Genomic DNA, 22,222 nt, shown 5'->3' with positions numbered 1-22,222 from the left:
GGTTTGCACTGCTGGTATCTCAGACACTGTCAAGAATCTCATTGTGACTTCTTACAAACCCCAAGGGGAAAAGTTTCTGTTTTTCAGAAAGGTTGTTAGGATTTCATGAGTATAATTAATAACTTAGAGCTCGAGCGTCCCTCACATGGTCATTAATAAACATATTGCTTGTGTTCAGCCAGTAACGGTATACGTAGTGGAATGAATAGGAAGTTTGAAGAGGAAGTGTGAAAAAGACTGAAGACAGCGTAATGTTGATGGTAATTATTATGCTTCTTTACAGAGAAGATGAAGAACCCTCTACTTGCAGCGATCTTTTTATTTGCAACAGGTGAGTTTTCATTTGCTGCATAACTTACTATTGTTTATAAATAGTGAAAATTCTTAACGTTACTCAAAGACAAGGCGGTGCGACCAAAATCATGGCAGAATTCAGTTCTGTGGGTAGGAGAAACAACAGCCAGTAACACTTTTTTCCTGTTTCTTTTACATCGCCGTGTTACACGATTCCTGATTGTTCCCCAGACTCCTGCCACTGCATAAACCGGGATTCTCCATTTTGCCAGCAGCTCCCAGGTGGGTAAATACTTCTCCCGCAGCACCTACTGAGCGGCAGGGACAGAGGAAGGCCGCCGTCGCAGGAAGCCCGCCCGCCGAAACGCTGCCGGTGTCAGACACGGGCACGGCCGCGGGTCTCGGCCACCGCCCCGCCCCCGCCCGCCGGCGCGGGCTCCGCCGCCCCGCCCGCTGCCCCGGCGCCGCCTGGCGGCCGCCGAGCACCGCCGCGCCCCGCGCCCACCCCCCCCCGCCCCGCGCCCTTCCCGTGGAGCTGCCGGGCCCCCCTCGCTCTGCCCGCAAGCGCTGGGCGGGAGAGGTTTTAGCTCAAAAGAGGCGCCTGCAGTTTTCCGAAGGGAAAAGCCGCCGAGGCAGCCTAGGCGGGCCTGTCTGTGCGGCGGTAGGGCATTTACGGCTACGCGGAGGTCATCGGCCAGCTGTGAACGAATCCGCTCTAGCGTGCAGGCTCTGGGCAAATGACCGCGATTTCAGAAGGCAAGAGGGTCTGCAACGTTTGCGTCTGACAGTTGGTTATGCTTTACATTTAACTGATAAATTGCTGTTAACGGCAGAAAGGACCAGTCCAGCGCCTTGCAGTAGCGGTTACCGCACAGCATCTGGTGGTCGCCTGATGCACTTCATGCTGAGTTTATTGTAGGCAGAAGTATCCGACTTGCTCAGAGCCACAGCAGAGAAGGCAGGTTTTTGAGTACACGGTGGCACTGGGTAAGACGTCATCAGGAGGACTATATTTTTTCTGACCTTAGCCACAGATAATTTTCTAGTCCTTGCTATTAGCCAATCAGACTACATTCTACTAAAGCATTACTGAGAACACCAGGTACACACGAAGAAAAACAAAAAGTTCTAGCGTGAAAAAACTAAGCTTTTTAATTTTTTTTTTTCTTGGAAGAAACTGGATTGTGATGTCTTTACAACAGAGAAAATTTTTTTCTTTCTTTGCATAGCTCTCGGAACACAGATGTGGTACAGGACTAGAACTATTCTAGGGCTGGGAAGAACTAATAATATGCATGTTCTTTAAGGGGAAGCAGTGCTGTAAAACAAAATAGCACTAGGATAAAATTGAATGTGCATTTGGACGCTAACACCCACAAATAGGACAAGTGACAAAAAAACTGTGTAACATTCATTATGTTCATCTGGAGCAAGTAACATAGAACGTCAGTGTATTGGCAGCAGGGTGGTGCATTGGGGTATTAGTTGAGCTAGTATACTATTTCCACACATAAAATCTAATATTTTTTATTTGTCTAATACCATCATCTCATAGAGAAAATCAGAGGTTTTTTGTAAGACTGAGAGCATGACCAACAATACAAACACCTGTTCTTCTATAAGCAGAGACAAGTCTGTAACACTGTGGTCACTACTTGGATCTCAGTTAATAGAAACTATCTGGGGAAGAAGTTAGTAGAAATTTAGTAGTAGAGTGACAGTTTCTTTCTCATCACTCTCTCCAGAACTGTTATTTCAAATAGTTTCAGGAGCAGTATGTTACAAACATATTGACGTGAAGTGTTAGAGCAGTTCCAAAAAGGTTTTGTTTTCAGGTTTTTCTTTAAAATGACAACAAAAAAAGTGAAATACCAAGTAAATGAAAGGCTTAATTCAGAACAAAAGAGGAGAAGAATGTGAGAGCAGCTGCTGCTTTCCCCAGTTGTTAGAGCACCATGTCCATGGGTGAGGTGGCCAAGATTTGGTTTGGTGGTCAGAATAGGAAAACAAAGAATTCAATAATTATTCACATTGCTGTAGAAACAAAGACGACCTGATCTCCACCTTCCTGAAAGGAAGCTGCAGACACCTAAACTGATGCAGCATAACTTTTTTAGAAAAGCACATTTCTTTTAGTAGGAGAAAGGAAGTGTCATAGGGTGAGGGTATTAAAGTCTGAGCTGTACTCACCTGACCCACTTTTTGGTCCAAATCAACTTTACATTTAAATATACAGCTGCCATCTGAATGATGAATACTGAGGATACTCTGTAACTCAGGTTGTAGGAATAAATGGCTCTGAGTGAGGAAAACAGGAGGACTCATCTTGTATCTCATAACCTAGGTTATGAGATACCGTAACCATGCTGTAACACCAACTCCAGAGATACACATATTTACTTATCAAAAAGTAAAACAATTTCTTATTCAAGATTGCTAGGCCTATTGGCAGCTCATTAAACCTAATAGATACAAAGAACATGTGACTCTAGTCATCAGGAAAAATTCATTTTTATCACCTTAAGTACTCTGTACATGCCGAGATCCTTATCTACTTTTCTGAAGAGAAAAAAAAATATTTCTGGGTCTTTTTTTAAAAGTGTGGGTGGTACTTTGAGACATCATGGCTGATTCTTCTGAACTAATAGTTCAGATGTAAGACACAAAGCAAAAGGAGAACAGTCATATGTTATCACTACCATTTCTGATAAGAGATTTTTGAAATACTGAAATAAGCTTAACCGCTGGAGACTAAAAATGAGTTTGTTTAAGAATGTCATCAGTGTTTAATTTCTCTTCAGCCGAAAAATGTATATGTTCAGTTGCAAAAATACCCCATATTTTTCCTTCCAAAAAATTAAGTACAAGTCATTTTATACATAAACTTACGCTCCTCCTGCATAAGTGTGATCTTTATGAAGCTGGTCATATAAGCGGCATACTGTTTTTCTCCAGCAATAGTGCATTATTCTGAACTCCAGACAGAAATGACTGATGGTTTTGGAGTAATTTCAGAGTCTAGTCAATTGGTTCTACTGTTGATAATTAGCCCTACACTGCAGTGTATGATGCTTTGCAAGAAACTCCACAGTAATTCTTGCCAGTTGGAAATTACGGAAACATCACATTGGCCCTTGGTGTTACTCACTAAAATGCAGTCCCTCTCTCCTTTTTTTCCCCAACTTAATTGCATGGCATTCATTTCTAGGATGCTTCACAAGAGTACGTGTGGTCAGTTCTGGCCTATACTTTCAAAAATGTCTATAACTTTGTGTTTAACAGCCAATAAGCTGCTCCAGGCAGAGCTGTTGCCAACTCTGTTTTAAAATCCTGCGGGTGAAGAGTGCCTCCCTCCTGTGCAAGGCAGATGCTTTTGGTTCTCCAGGGTTCCCAAGTCACAGCGACTCCCCCAGAGTAACCCACCAAAAGCCAATGCTTTGTACAGATTTCATCAAACAATTGAGCACTTCAGAAACACAGTGGCAAGACAGGCACTGTCTGTCAGATGGAAATGGTGTGAAACCAGAGCAGAGCTGGCAGATAAAAATCTAAGGTCTCTTAGGGCAGAGGTTCACAGTAATTTTGTCATCTTGTTTAAGGAGATTACCTTGCAATAGCTTTCCTCAAAGCAGAGGGCAAAAAGCTAGTAATGCTTCCTTGAATATATGCAATTTGTTTCTGCAATTTTTGTGCCAAAGAATGCAGTAGTGTTTGCAGAAGTATAAAAGCTATTTCATTCAGAATTGAAAAAAAAAAAAAGACCAAAGCCAAATTTAAGCTTTAAATAAGTGCAGAAGTGAGCAGCAGGCAAGATACCACTATTATAGGAGAGAGACACAGTTCAAAGGTGTAACGATACCAAAGCTGTAGGAAACGCCACAGCAAGCATTTCAGCTCTGTGTTGTTGGATATGTAACAGCTGGTAATGGCATCATAAAACACAGGAAAAATTATCTTTTTCTACCTTCCTGTAGGAAAAATAGGTTTTATTCAGAACCATTGGGACTGATAAGGTTTAATCTTTCTAAATGTCTCTGTCCCTTGTTCCAAACATTACTGAACTACTTGCTTTGAGAGTAAATATGGTGTAAGGACTCACACAGCTAGTTCTTATTTTGTTGCACAAAAGGCTATAGCCTGTTTTGTGTTTGGTTTTGCTTCTCATAGTCACCTTGCACCAGTTAATGGTAGACAGTTGCCTGTGATGGGTCTTTTCCAGTCTCAATGTTTTCATCTTGCAGACTGGGACAATGAATTGGTATGCTACAAAGAATTAAGTGAGGATCTAACCTGTACCTGGCTGCCTGTACCCAGCGCTCCGAATACAATTAATTATACAATATTCTTAAAATGGTAAGTCTAAAAGTAAGTTCAGAAAATGAAAAGCTGTCATTGGTGTTCGGCATGATTCCTACCTGCCGGAGTTTACCTCCAACGTATTTCATCATGTTGTAGGTTGTTACGCAGTACTGGTCAAAATCTTTCTTCACATCTCATCAATATCTATTGATTTGGTAAGAGCTTGGTAAGAGTGTGATGGATTGACCCCGGCTGGATGCCAGGTGCCCACCAAAGCCACTCTGTCACTCCCTTTCCTCAGCTGGACAGGGAAGGGAAAATATAATGAAAGGCTCTTGGGTTGAGATCAGAAGAGAGATCACTCACTAATTACCGTCATGGGCAAAACAGACTCGACCTGGGGAAATTAGTTTAATTTATTACCAATCAAAATCAGATTAGGATAATGAGAAATAAAACCAAATCTTAAAAACACCTTCCCCCCACCCCTCCCTTCTTTCCGGGCTCGACTTCACTCCTGATTTTCCCTACCTCTTCCCCCCGAGCGGCGCAGGGGGACGGGGAATGGGGGTTGCGGTCAGTTCATCACACATCGTTTCTGCCACTCCTTCCTCCTCACACTCTTCCCCTGCTCCAGCGTGGGGTCCCTCCCACGGGAGACAGTTCTCCACAAACTTCTACAACGTGGGTCCTTCCCACGGGCTGCAGTTCTCCACGAACTGCTCCAGCGTGGGTCCCTTCCACAGGGTGCAGTCCTTCAGGAACAGACTGCTCCAGCATGGGTCCCCCGCGGGGTCACAAGTCCTGCCAGCAAACCTGCTCCAGCGTGGCCTTCTCTCTCCATGGCTTCTGCCAGGAGCCTGCTCCTGTGTGGGCTTTCCACAGGGTCACAATCTCTGTCAGGCACATCCATCTACTCTGGTGTGGGGTTCCTCCACGGGCTGCAGGTGAATATCTGCTCCACTGTGGACCTCCATGGGTTGCAGGGGGACAACCTGCCTCACCACGATCTTCACCACGGGCTGCAGGGGAACCTCTGCTCCGGCGCCTGGAGCACCTCCTCCCCCTCCTTCTTCACTGACCTTGGTGTCTGCAGAGTTGTTTCTCTCACATATTCTCACTCCTCTCTTCTCCATCTGCTGTTGCGCAGTTGTTTTCCCCCTTTCTTAAATATGTTATACCAGAGGTGCTACCACCGTGGCTGATGGGCTCTGCCTTGGCCATCGGTGGGTCCGTCTTGGAGCCGGCTGGCATTGGCTCTATCGGACATGGGAAGCTTCTAGCAACTTCTCACGGAAGCCACTTTGGTAGCCCCACCACTACCAAAACCTTGCCACGCAAACTCAATACAAAAAGTCATTACACATCTTTCCGTGCCTTCAACACACTGTTTGAAACACTATTGCCAAAGCGCACCTTAATGAATTACTTTTATTTGCATTTATTGACTTGCATTGAATATTCAACCCTAATGCATTCAAAGTAAAAAAAAAAAAAACAGAAAAACCCCAAATGGCTACTAAGCTGGTTTTCATTATACATTATGTATTTTTCTATACCATGTACCCAAGGAGACATCAGATGTGGCACATAAGAAAAATAGATTTTTAAGTATTTTCTTGCAATTCTAAATTATCAAGTATTGCTTGAATAGATCAAATGAACCTGTAGGGTTAATCTTAAACTGGTTACCTTAAAATATGGGTGTCTTCAGTTGTGCCTTTTTTGAGAAAGCTAAAACAAAGAAGCCATGTAAAATGTAGATAGGCAGATTAAATCAACATCTGTACATTGGTTCATTAAAAAAAAGTTAAGCAGATTTCGTCTCAGTATCTGCATTAAAAAATGTAGATATAAAATGAGGAAAATCCGTATTTGGGATCTCCCATGAGATTAAGGGTATGTTCAGAAAGAGGGAAGTGAGATCAGACGACATGATCTTTGCCATGAGATCATATCATGGGATATACAGGGTACAACACTGTATGCTGTTGGCAAATTCTGATACTCACTGCTGATTGTTTTGCCACATAACCCACCACTGTGCATTAAAAAAGAGCTGTGGTTAGGAGCATCTCCTAAAGCTAAGGAAATGTCACTACACTGGGAAATTCGCCAAGGTGATCTTCTGCACATTGCAGAGGAGCAAAGGAGCCACTTCAGGGCTGAGGTTATTCCCCCCATCACCTTCAAGATTTTCCCACTGGAGATAGCAGCAGGTGCCGACTTGCAATAAGCACCAAACCCCACTGCATTTGCTGTCTTGCCTCTTGGGTCTTCCAGGAGCCCCAATTTCTTGGAAGTGGAGAAGCACCTGTGAAATGGCTCTGCTTCTGTAGAGATGCCATCAGCTGAAGTATTTGTAAGCTAGTTGCTCTTAGAGTCCTCAGCCAAAATCAGACTGTGCTGTTCCTAGGCTGCAGGGTTGATGTTATGAAGAGAGAAGGCAGAAAAAAGAGTGAAAGAGGAGGTGGGTGGGGAAGGCAATAGCCTCACAGAGGTGTTGATTTTCCCAAGCCAGAGCTGGGACTTGAACCCGTCTCCCAGGCTTCAACCCAGTGGCCTTAAAGAAAAACCTCTCTCTTTTTTTATTGGTTTGAAAGGAAAACAAAAAACGTTTGAAAGGGCTTTTTGCTTGCCTAGAAGAGGACGTCACCCCTTTCTGCAACTAACATCAGTTTGACATTGAAATTGTTCCTTACCTTTGCTCCTTATAATTTAGCTGTCAGGAAGAAAAGGATTAAAGAAAAACACTCCCACAGCAAAGTTCCAACCAAGCATTCAAAATCATGCTTTGAAATATTTTTGGCTGATTCACAACTTGTCTGAAGCAGAAGACAGAGGAAGCTTCAAGTGCTTTTTTTCAGTCATTAAATATTTTATCATGATCAGCACATCTAATACTTGAAATATGTAGGTAGGCAATTAGTATGCCAGCCCATTTCTTTAAGAACATTGAACTGGCACAGGTCTAACCTTGAAAAAAATCTGTCCTGTGTGTGGCAGAGACTAAATGAGAGAGAGATGGGGGAAAAAACCCTAGGCAGAACAGGAACAGCCTCCTATGTAGGGCCTTAAACCTCTTGGTCTTTCTGTGCTGCGTGCATTAAGTATACCAGGAGAAGTCTACAGGGCTGAGGGCTGAGGTGGCATTTAAACATCTCTGTCAAACTCTGATGCTTTGCAGCAACAGAAGTTCAAAGACAGGCATATAACTCGTAAAATGTTTTTCATACCTTTGTGGTAATTTAGATTCAGGTAACTGGGAAATTTTGCTGTTCAAAAGGAATTTAGATGCCCCTATGGTCGGTGGCAAGTAGACTTTGTGTGAAGTTATTTCTAACCTAATTTTATATCTTCCAAATGCTCTTTATATCCGACTCTAAGTACAGAAGAAGGCCATAAGGATTTTGTCTTGTATCATGCTGTGCCTTACAAGTTTAAGAAATGTAACAGGTCTCCACCACACAACGAGGATTTGCATGTTTAAATCTGCTAGAGTTACTAGGGTACTGGAAATACACTTGCTCTTTCAAGCTGCTCTGGCCTCACTTTCAAGATTTCAAGATGCTGAATTTTGTATATAGGTAACTATATGGAAAACTATCAATTGCTGTAATGATGCTTTCTGGGGCAGGGGGAGGAAAGACTAACTATAATCCAATAAAATGTTTGGTTTTCATTCTGCTTCCTTTTCTCCAAAGGGACAGAATACAAAAACTTTTTCAACGGAACACATCATTATCTTGCATCACGATAAAACGAAAGGATCTCTACATGAACCGATCTGCAACTATTTGGATAGCAGTGAGTTATGCCCATGACATCTGTGTGAAAGGAAAGAACATCTCAGTTACGCCAGGCAAAGCAGGTACAGCGTCTTCACGAGTTGTGTTACTGCAGTGCCCAGCTGAAGCAGTGGTAGCATTTTCTTAAAGATTATTTCTAAAATTGTAACTCCCAATATACGCTTGTTAATTTTACTGATTCAGAGAGCTAAGCTGCAGTTTGGCTCCCTTGGCTGAAATCTTTACTGAAGTCAATAGCAGAAGCTTTTACGGGAGGAGAGTTTTACTTTAAATCATTTGCTAGACTATGAAATAGTCATATCCAGAAAAATATATAGTGATATTTGTGTACAGTACTTAGCCAGCTTTCTGTGTTCTCTTTGATGGTTTTCTGAACTTCTTTATTGGTTTACAAAGAGCAGGTTGACTCAGTACCATGCACTTAAGGAATCCTTGTTATAGGGCATTAGCATTTTGAGAAACCTTTTCAAAGTTCAACTCTTTTCGAAGGCCACTTACCCATTACACAGTGCTGCAGGGGACATATGAAAAAAGAAATTCTATGATGTCCTTTAGATGTTTATTTAAAGATTCCCTACAGTATCTGATCACTGAGATAACTTTTAAGAGCTTCCCAAAACTTCACCTCTCAGAGTAATCACAGTCCAAGAAAAAACAGTGCTTCTCACTGCTGGGGGGCGCTACCAATACAACTCAAATTATCACTATGGCCTCCTCTGGAGGCTTTTGGCCACCTTTTGTTTATTGGCGGGAAAGACAAAAACATATTTGCTCTTACAATTATATAGCTAAACACAGTTGCTGAAATTGGAAGATGTTCTGGAAATTTTTTATACAGTTCACGATTATAGGTACTCTTGACACTTTGATTTGGCCTTTCAGGCTCACTCAGAATAGCACCTGCTTAGAAAAAGGGTCTTCCTGAAATCAGTAGAAGCATTCACAAAAGAAAGGCAAGAGGAACAACCCTATTTTTTTTATATCATAAAGATTTAGTAATTATTTATTTCCAATCTTTTTAAAGTCTTTCAGTGTTCAGTATTCTGTGCCAAGTCTTTTATTTTTTATAAACCACACCTGACAGACATAATTACCAAAGCTTTCCTGCTTTTCTTGCATTTGTAACAGCTGCATGTCCCCCATTTTAGGGAAGTGCTTGACACCATCTAACATAAATGCTCATCAGATCAAAAACAAATTGATAATAAAGTGGGACCTGCCTGCAACTCCTACACCATATGAGCTGAGATACAGAGAGGCACTCAGAGAATCCACTCATTGGATGCTGGTAAGTACTTCCAGATGACAATCACTTGAGAACATGAGGTGCCTTACTATCAGCTCAGCAGCACATAGCACATATGGCAAGACATCAACAGGATGCTGCTGAAGAGCACATGTAACGTGGATAGCAAGGAGGCACAGCATACTGATAATTTGTAGGCAACTCTCACAAAGGTCTCTTAGTTTTGTTCTAACAGATCCTAAGCTGTTTGGGAAAGAAAGATTAATAGTTTTATACAGAAAAAACCAGAACGGCATGTCAGCTAGTTCATTAACCCGTCAATGAGACACTACAGCCATCAGGGATGCAAAAGCCAAAGAGGATATCAGAAATTCCATACAAACTCAAATCCTGATTACACTTTAAGTAATGGGCAATATTATCTTTTTGCTGGTATCATTAAACTTTCAAACTGATTAGAGATCAAGTTGCTGTGATTTTTAAGGTAACAGTTCATACCTTACAGACTTCTGTTTTGCATCAGTTTTCCAGATTTCCTTCTTCGATAAGAAGGGAAACAATTTCTCTGTGATACAAGATCAGTTCCAGATGCATTTGAGGATATGCAACAGTGAGAATATGGTGCAGCAGGAGGACAGTACCTGAAGTTAAAGGGACTAAGAAAGAGGTGGAAAACCAGTCGTAATTTCAGTAAGAAAGATCTGCAGGCAGCAGCAATGGCTGCTTATCCTGCCCCTTGCCATCCAGCATATCATGCAAAGGCTTCACCAGCAGGCATGCACATAGGCATGATTTGTATCACTGAGTCCCTGAAATTGCCTGTTTTTCAAGCTCTGTTATTTGTAGTTGGATGAAGAATGTGTTTATCAGGTAGAACAGAACCCCAAGAAGAAAATTGTCTGAAAAGCAACTGTTCCCACTTCTTAGGCATCTCTGCCCTCCTAGGCATCTCTTTGCTTCTTTTGTACCACCAGAATCTCCCATGTTCTTCCCTTTATATCAGAAGACCTATGATATTTTTCCCATTTCTCTCATAGCTGGCTGCCACTTTGTTTAGCCACTTCAGAAGGAGCACTATGAGACACCCATGTAAGAAAGGTTTTATCTCAGTAGAAAGAACATGCAAGTCTTGGAAGGGTCCCCTTGTTCATTGACATACAAGTCCTAGACCATTCTAGGACAGCCAGATACCCAAGCATGCTCCACCCAGTAGTGCAATAGATAGATAACCGTGTGCAGACAGTATGGTATGCAGCATGTGGAGCAACAGAGAGTTAAGAGCTGTAAAAATGCATGTCCTACAAGTTTTGGAGACAGGGGAGATAGGAGATTCAAGTTAGTAATGCAAATGACTGGTAGAGACAGACACACTGGCTGATGAGAATATGAGAATGACCGAGCACTGAAAGACTACAGGTCATCAATATTCATTATCTCCCATGTCCCAGCTGATGATGTGAACTTAGGCTGTAAACTCTTCATAATCACATGAATGCAGGCTGCATTTACAGATGGGACTGGAGGGAAAGGGTGAATGTGGGCATACAAGCACAGAAGATAACTAGCTGAGAAATAGTGTTTATCAAGAGTATGATTGATGTACAATTAATGTACAATTAACACTTGGGTGTTAAATCCATTTCACATCATTCTTGTTCTGTAGAAGATTTGGAGTCTTTCTGTAATATTGTATGTTGTGGGGTTTTTGTGACCAAGGTAGTTTTATTAGCAAAAGTATACGAAGATAATTAGTTAACTTTAATAAAAAAAGAAAGCACTGCAGAAAACCAAAGAGAAGAGCTGGTCGCCTAGTAGTAGGGTATTTGGGTGGGGTTTTGTTGGTTTTGCTTTGGGTTTTGGTTGTTTTGGGATTTTTTTTTTAGGAAGTACATATAATTGAGAAAACAAAACTTCACAGCAGACAAATGCTAAAACCAATATTTCAATCTGCAATAGCACTTCTACCAAAAGCATCATAACACCTAGAACTGATCAGACCAAAGATCCATTTCATGCAGGATACTGTGCTCCGATAGTGGCCACCAATGGACATCTGGGGAAGAGTGTAAAATAGTTCAAGCATATAGCAACAGCTTTCTATCAAATTTTCTCCTACGGTTTTCAGCTCAGGAATTTCCTTAGACACAGGTGGTGTCTTTGTTTCAAGACAATCTCCATTCCCTGTACAGTCACTGGAGCTCCAGTACCATCATGGGCTGCAGATGGACATTGTTTCTGTGGTGCTACGGCATAGGCAGCCACACATTCAGTCCAGCCATGGTCCTTTACCACATCAGTCACATGGAATTATTTAGACATACTGTAACATTTGAGAATAAGGGGATTTTTTTTTTTTAATTTGACCCTGACAGCTTGTTCTTCAGAATGCCGAGGCTCAGAGTTAAGTAAGTAATTATTTTTCAATATATATAATGCCTAATTGATTTTAAAAGCAATATTTAGACCTAAACTGTTGCTTACATGTCCTGACTGAGCAGAATGAGTTAATGAAAAAGAGGGTATTGCCTTGAAAGAATTAACAGACATTGGCTAAAATGTGTAGGAATTCCTCTTTGATGATAGGAACCCCTTGTGGTGGGTTGACCCTGAATGCATGCCACGTGCCCACCAAAGCCACTCTATCACTCCCTCTCCTCAGCTGGACAGGGAAGGGAAAATATAATGAAAGGCTCTTGGGTTGAGATCAGAAGAGAGATCACTCACTAATTACCGTCATGGGCAAAACAGACTCAACCTGGGAAAATTAGTTTAATTTTATTACCAATCAAAATCGGACTAGGATAATGAGAAATAAAACCAAATCTTAAAAACACCTTCCCCCCACCCCTCCCTTCTTCCCAGGCTCAGCTTCACTCCTGATTTTCTCTACCTCTTCCCCCCGAGCAGCACAGGGGGACGGGGAATGGGGGTTGCGGTCAGTTCATCACACATCGTTTCTGCCACTCCTTCCTCCTCACACTCTTCCCCTGCTCCAGCGTGGGGTCCATCCCAAGGGAGACAGTTCTCCACAAACTTCTCCAACATGAGTCCTTCCCACGGGCTGCAGTCCTTCACAAACTGCTCCAGTGTGGGTCTTTTCCACGGGGTGCAGTCCTTCAGGAAAAGACTGCTCCAGCGTGAGTCCCCTGCGGGGTCACAAGTCCTGCTAGCAAACCTGCTCCAGCGTGGGCTCCTCTCTCTACGGTGTCACAGGTCCTGCCAGGAACCTGCTCCAGTGCAGGCTTCCCACAGGGACACAGCCTCCTTCAGCATCCATCTACTCTGGTGTGGGGTCCTCCACGGGCTGCAGGTGAATATCTGCTCCGCTGTGGACCTCCATGGGCTGCAGGAGGACAGCCTGCCTCACCGTGTTCTTCACCACGGGCTGCAGGGGAACCTCTGCTCTGGCGCCTGGAGCACCTCCTCCCCCTCCTTCTTCACTGGCCTTCGTGTCTGCAGAGTTGTTTCTCTCACATATTCTCACTCCTCTCTTCTCCATCTGCTGTTGCGCAGTTGTTTTCCCCCTTTCTTAAATATGTTATACCAGAGGTGCTACCACCGTGACTGATGGGCTCAGCCTTGGCCATCGGCGGGTCCGTCTTGGAGCCAGCTGGCATTGGCTCTATCAGACATAGGGGAAGCTTCTTGCAGCTTCTCACAGAAGCCACCCCTGTAGCTCCCGCCCCGCTACCAAAACCTTGCCACGCAAACCCAATACACCCTTACTTTCAGCTGCAGTTGGAAGACTGGTCCTTGGCTGAGGAAACAGTTGAAATAAGATTATGTTTTACTGCTGCCACATAAATTAAATATTATTTCTTTTTAGGTGCCTGTAGAAAGCAATGCTGTCAATGTCACCATTTTGAATTTAAATGCTATGTCCTCATACATTGTTCAGCTCAGATGTATAGCCAAGGATGGTCTCCACTGTGTTTGTGTTTGGAGCAAAGAGATTTTGGTCCCTCACAGTAAGTGAAATACAGTTTTGCCCTACTGGGAATAAGCATGAATGTAAAAGCCTTTTCAAATCTTGTATCATCTGAAATAGCATTGTCAGTTACTGTTGAAAATACGAAGATCAAACTGATTCATATGAGTGCATGTCTCCATCTTTTACTGTGTTTACCAGAACTCATGAACAAGCCAAGAATAACATATAATGCAACTACAGAAATTTCTCCAGGCAGAAGACGTGTTCATCTGAAGTGGGAGGTAATGCTGACTTTAATTCTGGGTACCTTCTGTTATGTCTGTGCTATTAATTCACTACTTTATAGGAAAAAAAAGACTTTCTCATTGTATTGAGATTACACCACATAAGCAAAAGGCATTGAATATTGTACTCTTGCTTCAGGATTCACTGTATTTGTATTGTGGTGTTTCAGGTGCTAGAAATTAGCAAGGAAAAACTCTGCCTTTTAATGTCATCCTGTCTATATTACTTCAAAAGTAACAATTATTTCATTAAGATAACCCAATCTCCCAGGTTTGTGGTATCTTTACACTATTAATTTTGTGCCAAGAAATAACAGACAAGCTTGCTACCAGAAGTAATTCTTGCAGAATTTACAGGCCTTCATGTATTGAGTTCAGTTTCTATCTAGATTGCAGTAATTTCCACTTCTGTGCACTCATTTTCCAATCTCTCATGAAGATTAGTACAGTAAAATAATGAGTGAACCATCACCACCTAAAAATTTGTATCAATGGATATGTAACATGTTCCAAAGTTGTAGTGTAATTACTAGCATTTATCCTCAAAGAGACCAGATGCCTAACAGAGCCTAGTAGATGAAGATTCCCAGAGGCATAAATTGCAATTAAACACCTCTCATTAACTTTCAAGTTCCTAATTATGAGGGGTATGTTCCAGTGAAATGTAGAGAATGTTACAGCTGCTTCACTGCTGTTATTACTAATTGGATACACATAACTAAGATCTCAATTAAGTAAAACACTTAATCCTGTGCTTAAATCCTCTCAAGTTAAGCATGCTCTTAATTTTAAGGAAATGCTTTGCTTCATTGATTCCTAATAACCTAATTAAAGCAGTATGATTTTATCCCCATCATTAAAGATGACATTTTGTTTATACAATTTAATTCCTCTTGATTTTCTGCACAGGACGCAATAACATTTATGAATAATAATCTTCTTCCTCTTACTAGGTAACAGAAAGTGAGAACATCCTTGGTTATTATATTAATGTGGAAAGAATACCGAACAGTTGCAGGGATTCACCAAATCGCATCTTTCTAAAGGACAGAACAGTTCTTCTACATCTCTCCATGGCTTATTACAGAGTTAATATTTCGAGCTATAACAAAGCAGGAGAATCTCCACAAGCCATCTACATTGTCCCAGACTTCTCTGCAGCAGGTACTTACCTTATCATTCATTCATTAGAGCGGTGGAGAAGTTTTATGAGCAATCTCTAGGCTACCTTTTGACAATCTTTGGGATAGGGTTAAGCATTCTCTTGAATATTTATTAGGCTGAGATTTTTGCATAGTGGGAGTCAGTATTGTTTCTTAAGAAAGGATTTTGATAAAAGTTAACAGACTAAGCAACTTAACATTCCGTTTAGCGTTTCTTGTTTTCTCAAGCTAGAGAAATAACTATGTGCTAGATCTCCCTATCAAAAGGGCTTGTGGAATGTACTCAAAGTTAAGCAGATGCCAGCAGTTTAAACAAAGTTCACAGAATTATGTGCAAATTTAAGGTTTTTGAGCTAAGTAACTATTAAGAGACCTACTACTGTCCTTTATTTCAGTATTACCCCTACTGGCACATGGGAGTAGATAGGATGTACATGTCATATTCCAATGAAGATGTAAGCTTTTGTGGTGCCTAAATACAGTTTTTTATTTAAACAATAAAACTATTTAACAATGTTTTTCTTATAATACATGCTAGTTTCATTTGTTATAATCTTGAGGTATAGTTATTGCAATATAAGAAAAACCTCTGTCTTCCAAAGTTAGACTTTTTTTTAATTAAGCTATAGCATGCACAAGTAAACAAGTGTGCAAGTACACTTGTTGATCTCCAGACAGCTGCAACTCATTGGTTTTCCAGGATTTTCTGACTCACTCCCCTCATTCTGTTCGTTGCCCTGCAAAGACTTAGCAATTTAGTTTTGCCCGTATATTTGACTGCTTTAGCTCTCTTCTGATGAAATATATATTACCACCTCAAGCCATCTTTTGACTGACAGCTACTTCTTAACTGAACCTCTCAGCCTGTTCTTCATGAATTTCTCCAGACACCTGTTTCAGATTTGGTTGTACTTCTATGCAGGTTCTCTGTATCTATCATGAATTACTGGGAAGATATTTGTGTTGTGTTCCCAAGATAAATTCCTTCTCAGCATGCACAACTTTTCCTCAGCTAGTACAGCCATTTTCTTTAATTTGACTTTATTATATTGGTTTCCAGACAAGAGATGAAATGGAGAATTTTGTCTGTCTGCCACCAGATCCACTTCTTACCCCAAAATGACAGGTTGCTTTTCTCCCATGTTAGTTTCAGTCACAAGGTCTCTGATAATCTGTCTTTAAAAACATCAAAATTTTTAAGATCCTTGTAGAAAGTGTGAAGTATATGAAATATGAAATTGTATGGCTATAATTGATAATTAGCCCCTTCTCCTCCTCCCCCAGGTATGCACTATCTCACAGTTGCTCTATGTATAGCACGTAATAGTGGCTCACAGGAGGTTATTTAGCAACGTCAGGCTTCCTCTTCCTGAGGCTTGGAACAACCATTTCCCCTTTTCCGATTGTGGGAAATTAAAGGTCATGAACAGCAATTAACACTGGAGCTCCCAGAGACCATTGCAAAGTACTAAATGCTAAGTTTCCTTTCTTGACATACTAGTGTAAACCTTACAGTATACTGGTCACCTGCAGTGATAACTGCGTAATGAATAATCTTTGCAAAAGAGCAAAAGAGAGAAAGCAAGCAAGAGAGGAGAAAACTGCTTTCCTGTTTATTGATCTCTAATTGTATATTTGTTCACAGACTTGCCTGGCCAAATCCATGTCAAACACCAGGGAATTAATGCAGTTGTCACCTGGACTCCAAAAGACAATCCAAAATGTTTTGTGGTTGACTGGGGCACTGGTAAACAGGATATGCGCATGAAAATAGTAACTACAGCTACTGGAAATTTCACGCTAGGTAATAGCAACCACCGCATCTACTTATGGAGGCACTATTTCATTTATTGGTTATTTTTGATTGAGGATGGTAGGATTCTCATCCTGTTTTTAAGAGCAAACTGAAGATCCAGATAAGCACAACTCTTACCTTTGTCCAGCACTGAGACATCATCTAATTTTTAGCCACACCGAGGCAGATAAAAAGCAGAGTTTTCAGCAGGATTCTTCTGGTCAGAGTTGGGCAAGAAGTGCAGCTAAGCTGCTGTTGCTGGTACGATGTCTCTCCTTGCCCACATTCCAGGCAGACCTATACTCTACTGTCTTTGGGAAAAAAGAAGTTTCTCTTGTCCCTAGGTAAATCTAACTTTAAATATAAACTGCTCTATTGCAGTCTCCCTTAGATTATTTTTTTTTATCCCAACAACTGTCCTTGTCAAAGCCTAAGTTCTCAACTCCAGTATTCTGCTTACCAAGCTAGGCATGATGAGCTGCAGCCAGGGGTCACTTCATGGGACAGTCATTGAAAATCTTGATTAAAATCATGTAGGTGTCTCTAGCAAAGGCCATTCAGGACTGGCTTTTATGTACAGTAGAGAACATTCAGCTTCAGCGTTCTATAAATGTATGTTTTCCTTGGTCCTTCTGCAACATCTGCACTGCCACATTACATCTAGTTGTTTTGCTTGGTTTTAAATATGCTAGCTGAGGGGGAAATATCTGTCCTTGAACTAAGATATCTACAGCCATTTTAGTTCCCTACTTCTCATTCAGCAGCTCAAGCCTTCCAGAGGGAGACTATAAGCAGATCTGGCATCTTTTAAAAGCAAACCTGTGTTATGTCTTGTTCTGCTTTTGAAATAGTATGTATTAAGCATCTAGAGACAATGAAGAAGGATGCACATATTTTGTACTCAGTGTAAAGCACTGTAAACTTATGCTACGCTTTGAATCTCAGAAAGTAAGAACTATACAGAAAAGCTATAAAGTTGTTGTCTCTCCTCCCCTTCTTTATCATGTATTACTTTTCAGTAAACCCTGATGTACCTTTATTTGTTTTCCAGACAATTTTCAGCCATATAAGTTGTACAAAATAATGGTACATGCATCTGATGTGTGTCAGTGTGAAAGTTTCACAAGACATGAAAAGACTTTTGGAGTGACCCACTTTTACTCAGTTGAAGGAGGTATTCCTCCCCTTTGTATAACTTCATCCCTTGTATTTCTTCTCATTTCCTTTCTGCAGCAATAAAAGAAATCCTACATAAAGTTTCTTTTCCAGGTGACATAACAGCATTCTCCTGTTAGCATTGCCTTTGGTCCTAGCAGTTTTGCACTAGCAGTGGATCACCTGAATGTTGTTCCTTACTGACAGGTCCACAAAAATATTATGATTACATATGACATTACCAAAATAACAGAAAGAGGGTCTACTGTCTGAGTTAATACTCAGTGTAGCTCAAATTTAACTGTGGCCAAAGTCAGATTTTCCAATCCCAATTTGGTAGTGTCTTATGTTGCAAGTTGAAACGAGTATGGCTGTGGCTATTGGAGTAAAAGTGTTTGTAATGAGACAGTCACAATTTCTACTTACTTTGGTATTGCTTAAGATGAGGTTTTTTTACTCTGTGGGATTTCTCCTTTCTCTTCCACCCCTTATGTTGTTTATGACAACTGGAATCAGGCAAGGAGCTCTCTAGGAAGCAGCAAGGTTTCAGTCTTGTATGTCTATTGCACAAGTATTGATGTAGAACTTAAATTGTTATTTGATTTTTAAGTTCCTAGGACAGGTCCTGCTAATGTGACAATTCTGAATATCACAAAGCATTCTGCGCTTGTGAAGTGGACCGAAATAGCTGCCGAAGACTGTTTGGGCTTTCTCCAGGGATACAGGGTCAGCTACACAGATCCATTGAGGAAGAAGTCTCTGGGTAAGTCACCGTTGCTCAGAATAAAGCAGCAGCTCAGACCCACAACAGAAAAGCTTCATACAGACCATTAAGTGCAGTTGCAGCACACTACTGAGTTACTCAGGTTTCTGTGGGAATTGAGCACTCTCAAAGGTCAGCTGCTGGTTAAAATTTTAATGCTCTAGATGGTCCTATCAATACCTAGGGTTTTCTAGATATCATCTCAAATTAAATATTGGTAAGACAATATTTCCTTAAAACTTACAGTTCTAAGACTACTGCAGAATTCTCTAGTAACACTGGAAGGAAGATGTATGCTGTCAGTATTTCTGAGTTATTAAGATTTCAGTCACAATACTTTTATGTTTTATTGCAACTCAGCCAGACTTGACTCTGAGCCTTTCTATACAACTTAAGAAATCATATATTTCTTTTTTTAACTCAGTTAGCAGGGAATGCAGTTTGTATTTCTTACCTGTTTTCAAAGACACTATTATTAATTTCATTTTTAGAAATATTTTCCTATATTGATAGCTTTTGTGTTTAACTGCAAAGGATGAAACTTCTACATATTGAAATAAATGAACAGTTGTGAGCTCAAACCACTTGAGTTTTCAAAAAAATCCCCATACTTCTTTTGATAAACATTTTTCTTCTGGTCTGCAGTGGAAATTCTTCTTGCCGTAAATAATAATACATGAACTTTGCACATACGGACTTTTAAATGAAATTAAAGACATGCTATGGAAGACAAATTGCACCTAAGACCCGACAAAGGAGAATAGCAAGGGTTCTATAATTCATGTTGGCCTATGCCTTTACAGGACCATAAAAAGTAACAAAAGCTTCAAGCATGAAGCATTAGCAGGAGGTTTGGCACTGTCTTCAGGGGGCTCTATTCCACCCCAAATACCTATCAGAAGGCACAAGAGGAGACAGAAGGGGACTGTCCAGGGCTGCACTTAATTTTGGGGTTTTTTTCCTCTGCCCTAATCAGTTAATACAACAGTGACACAACACCCAATTACCATGTTTTCCAGGCAGGAAGAATAATTTTATTGGAGAATTTGGGGAAGGAAGAGCCTATAGGCTACAGCACCATTTCCACTTCTATGAAGATCTTAAATTCACAGTGGCAAAATTGAAAAGTAATTTCTGCCCTCTTAAAGGCATACTACAGCATCATCAGTCACATTATTCTGGCCAGGGGAAATGTCACTGCACCATCAGAAAAGAAGGGCTGAGTGAAAGCCCTACAAAGTAGGTGAAACAGGATGCACAGCCCTTTTTCTGTACTGAAAGATGAGTAATAGCACTGGTATTAATTAAGGTGAATAATTACTGACTACTGTAGTGAGGGTAAAGCATGTGATAGGGTCTAGTCCTTATGTCAACTGTTACAGCCAACATGAAAACCAGTGTTCAGCGTGTTAGGTGTATTTTCCTGTCATGCAGTACACACATCCTTGGTGTATTAAATGCTCATGCTTTTAACCTCTGGATTTAAAATGTACATAAGTATTTTTGAGAAATCTTGTACCCATCCAAAGAACATCTGCACAGTGTGACTTCCTCCAGGTGTGGATTAGGGTACAGAAATTTTGCCTTTTCCCCAGTCAGCTACACTGATACAGACTCGGTCATCAGAGTTCGTCTAATCATCTCCTTCTCCAACCTCTCTTGCGTTTCAGCTGTTACCCTCAATTCTTCTACCACAAGTTACCGACTTACTGGACTGAAGGAAAGAACCGTCTACCATGTTCAGATTTCAGGATTCACTAATGCTGGCGAAGGACCTCCAACTCTTTCACAACCTTTCAACACTCCGAAATACGGTACTGTGGAAGCTCTATGCATCTGTGTTACCCAGCATAAGTCTTTGCTTTATACACTACATACGGCATTATTCTCTACCCTTTCCTACTTTTCAAGGAGTAACATGGTGCTTATGCACAAGATTTATTATTCAATCCTTAGTTACTGATAGCAAACACACAAAATTGTTCCTTTGTTAGAGTTGAACTATGTATTATAGAACAACTCTGTATTTCATTACCTAACACGCAGGGAAGACTTAGCTAGGGTTCCTCATCTCTGAAACACTTTCTGACCTTTTTATGCTAGCTACATGCACATACCTTTATTTATTGCCGATTCCTGTCATAGATTTCAGCAGTTTAAATATTCTGCCTATGACTAGTTAAGTTCAGTAGTCTTTGCTCTCGGCAAAATCCTGAGCAATCATGTAAAACTGGTTTCCAGTTAGACCCCTGAGCCATTAAATGTAAAAAAAAAAGTCTCTTTCAATTGCTCCTATTGTGGGTGACAGCTAATCAAATTATCTTTTGTTCTCTAATAATTTAAGTACATTTTACATAACAGGTCCTATAGCTCACTGGAAAAAGTTTATTTTTTTCAAAGGTGCCTGGATAAGCTAAGAAGATCAATACAGTTACATTCATAAAGTCTCATATATTGTAATCATAGAGGGTCAGCTAAACATGGTCTTTGAAACATTTTTAACACCTTACCAGTTAAACTAAATTTAGCACTGCAGTAGACCCTTTTTTGGTTTAACCACAGCTTCACTCAACTGAAGCTTTCTAAATGAAAAAAAGAAAAGAACAGGCTAAGATGGTATCAGCCACAGGAAAAGTAACTTGTGAAATTCAGAAACAGAACTATGCAAATGGCTCTTCCCCAGTACAGCTTTTTGTATTAAGTGATGGAGGTATGAATGCAAACAACTGAATAGTCAAGTGTGAAGCAGAAACAAAAAGGAAAGAAATTAAAAATCTTCCTTGAAATTAACAGGGTTTCCGCCCCCTTCTCCCCCCCACCGAAATCCTTTCTCCTGTCAGCACAAGAAATTAAAGTGTCTCCACTGGACCTCTTCTTCAGGACTTTATTCCATGCATCCTACTGAACATATATTTGGATAGGATTCAATTTTTCAGGAAAATAACAAAAATGCAGAGTTAATTTAATGCAACATTTTAAAAAGTCAAATAATTACATTGAATGTAAACATTACTTTTACTATTTCCCCCCTCCCCAACATTTCACAGGTTACTTAATCCATGAGAAGAACCTCAGGTTTCTTTGTCATAAAAGCCTTTTTCAGCAACAAAGCAATTTGCAGCTTTTCAAATAGTTTATTAAGCGAAGTTAAATAGCTGTTTGATTTTTAAAAAAGAAAATTTTGTTGGCAGGTGGGTAGGAAGAGAAAAAGCAAGCGGCCTTTTTGCAAATATGGTTTGTCAGTATCAGCAACACAATCATGTACTGACCACACTTTCCTGGCGCTATTTTGAAACTTTTGATTTAGCTACCTGTAAAGAACACCTCAACCCCAACCCACTCTTCACATCACAGACTGCTTTGGTTCCTGTGTTAGCAGCACTGCTCTCACTGCCAGAGCACTTTATCAAGCTTCATTAACCTTTTAAGCACTTAATTTCCTTCAGGGGGTGGAGTGGTGGTGGTAAGTATCTTGAGCAGGTA

General features: G+C 40.8%; 1 protein-coding gene across 1 annotated transcript in view; it reads left to right on the top strand.

The window, feature by feature from the left end:
* The first annotated feature begins 288 nt into the window (after positions 1-288).
* LOC132320795 (granulocyte colony-stimulating factor receptor-like) overlaps positions 289-22,222 on the top strand; it is a 29,346-nt gene continuing 7,412 nt past the window's right edge. The window contains exons 1-12 of the mRNA XM_059834325.1: positions 289-331; positions 526-576; positions 4,536-4,647; positions 8,298-8,464; positions 9,551-9,690; positions 13,475-13,616; positions 13,778-13,860; positions 14,817-15,027; positions 16,672-16,830; positions 17,873-17,995; positions 18,587-18,739; positions 20,410-20,553. Coding sequence (XP_059690308.1) covers positions 289-331; positions 526-576; positions 4,536-4,647; positions 8,298-8,464; positions 9,551-9,690; positions 13,475-13,616; positions 13,778-13,860; positions 14,817-15,027; positions 16,672-16,830; positions 17,873-17,995; positions 18,587-18,739; positions 20,410-20,553 — 1,528 coding nt within the window. The remainder of the gene's footprint in view (positions 332-525; positions 577-4,535; positions 4,648-8,297; positions 8,465-9,550; positions 9,691-13,474; positions 13,617-13,777; positions 13,861-14,816; positions 15,028-16,671; positions 16,831-17,872; positions 17,996-18,586; positions 18,740-20,409; positions 20,554-22,222) is intronic.

Source organism: Gavia stellata, chromosome Z, assembly GCF_030936135.1.
Source record: "Gavia stellata isolate bGavSte3 chromosome Z, bGavSte3.hap2, whole genome shotgun sequence".
Taxonomy (NCBI): Eukaryota; Metazoa; Chordata; class Aves; order Gaviiformes; family Gaviidae; genus Gavia; species Gavia stellata.
Note: the sequence above shows the minus strand (reverse complement) of the source record. Positions and strands in the feature narration are given on the sequence as shown.